We start from the raw sequence: 1,028 nt of genomic DNA, 5'->3' as shown, positions 1-1,028 counted from the left end.
CCCCCCACAGTCTCCCTCAGTCCTCCTGAGTCCCCCACAGTCCCTCAAAATCCCCCTGAGTCCCCCACAGTTTGTCACAGTCCTCCTCAGTCCCTCACAGTCCTTATTAATCCCTCACAGTCCCCCTCCGTCCTCACCGTGGACTCTGCTGCCCCTCTCAGCTCGAGGTCTGGTCTTCTTCAGGTTGTAGCCCTTCCTGATCTCAGCCAGCAGGTTGTCGATGATGCAGCCTTCGTCCTGGTTGGACACGTCCTTCCTGACTGGAGGACAGACACAGACACAGAGACAGAGAAACTTTAAACTGCAGAAACATGTTTTGTTCAAATATTTAGTCGTCTCAAATGACAGACTTTGACTCACTGATCTTGTTTGTGTCTCCTTTTTGTTTCCTGTCCTCCTCCTGCTGCTTCCTCCTCTTCTCCTGCTGCCTGCGAGTCTCGTTCTCCTGACAGGAAGTCATCAGTAACAACAGGAAGTGAGCAGATTCATCAGAAATCATACAGCTGTTACCATAGACATGTATACATAGACGCCGCATTGACTGCCGCTGCCTGTCAGAGCCGACGTCCTCGCCAGCCGCCATCTTGGATGGGTCTCGCTTCGCCTCCACAGTGCATTCACTTCTATTGAGGAAGGAGCTGTATGCACAAGTAAAATAGAATAACTCACTGAATTTTCAACTGATTTTCACGAGGTTTGGTTTGTTACAAACGGCACACATGTAGTTATGATACAGGATGCTTTCGTACATTAAAAATACGGGATTTCATGCTTTAATACTTTCTGCAGATAGCAACAGCATGTTATTTAGGTCACAACACAGTTATTTTATTCACCTCATATACATTATATATATATATATATATACACAGTATATATACACTGTATAAACATGCTGTATAAACACAATATACACAATACAAAACACAGTATATATATACTGTGTGTGGGATAAATATATATATATATATATATATATATATAATGTATATGAGGTGAATAAAATAACTGTGTTGTGACCTAAATAA

The 1,028-nt window shown here is 42.9% G+C and overlaps 1 protein-coding gene across 1 annotated transcript; it reads right to left on the bottom strand.

Moving 5' to 3' along the window:
• Positions 1 to 114: 114 nt before the first annotated feature.
• On the bottom strand, positions 115 to 787 carry LOC126397543 (inverted formin-2-like). Its single transcript, XM_050056400.1, has 2 exons — positions 361 to 787; positions 115 to 260 (listed from the first exon to the last, which is right to left on the bottom strand). The coding sequence occupies exons 1-2, from the start codon at positions 581 to 583 to the stop codon at positions 115 to 117; spliced, it is 369 nt and encodes a 122-aa protein (XP_049912357.1). The 5' UTR covers positions 584 to 787.
• Positions 788 to 1,028: the final 241 nt, after the last annotated feature.

The sequence above is a fragment of the Epinephelus moara genome, chromosome 11 (genome assembly GCF_006386435.1).
Source record: "Epinephelus moara isolate mb chromosome 11, YSFRI_EMoa_1.0, whole genome shotgun sequence".
NCBI classification, from domain to species: domain Eukaryota; kingdom Metazoa; phylum Chordata; class Actinopteri; order Perciformes; family Serranidae; genus Epinephelus; species Epinephelus moara.
Note: the sequence above shows the minus strand (reverse complement) of the source record. Positions and strands in the feature narration are given on the sequence as shown.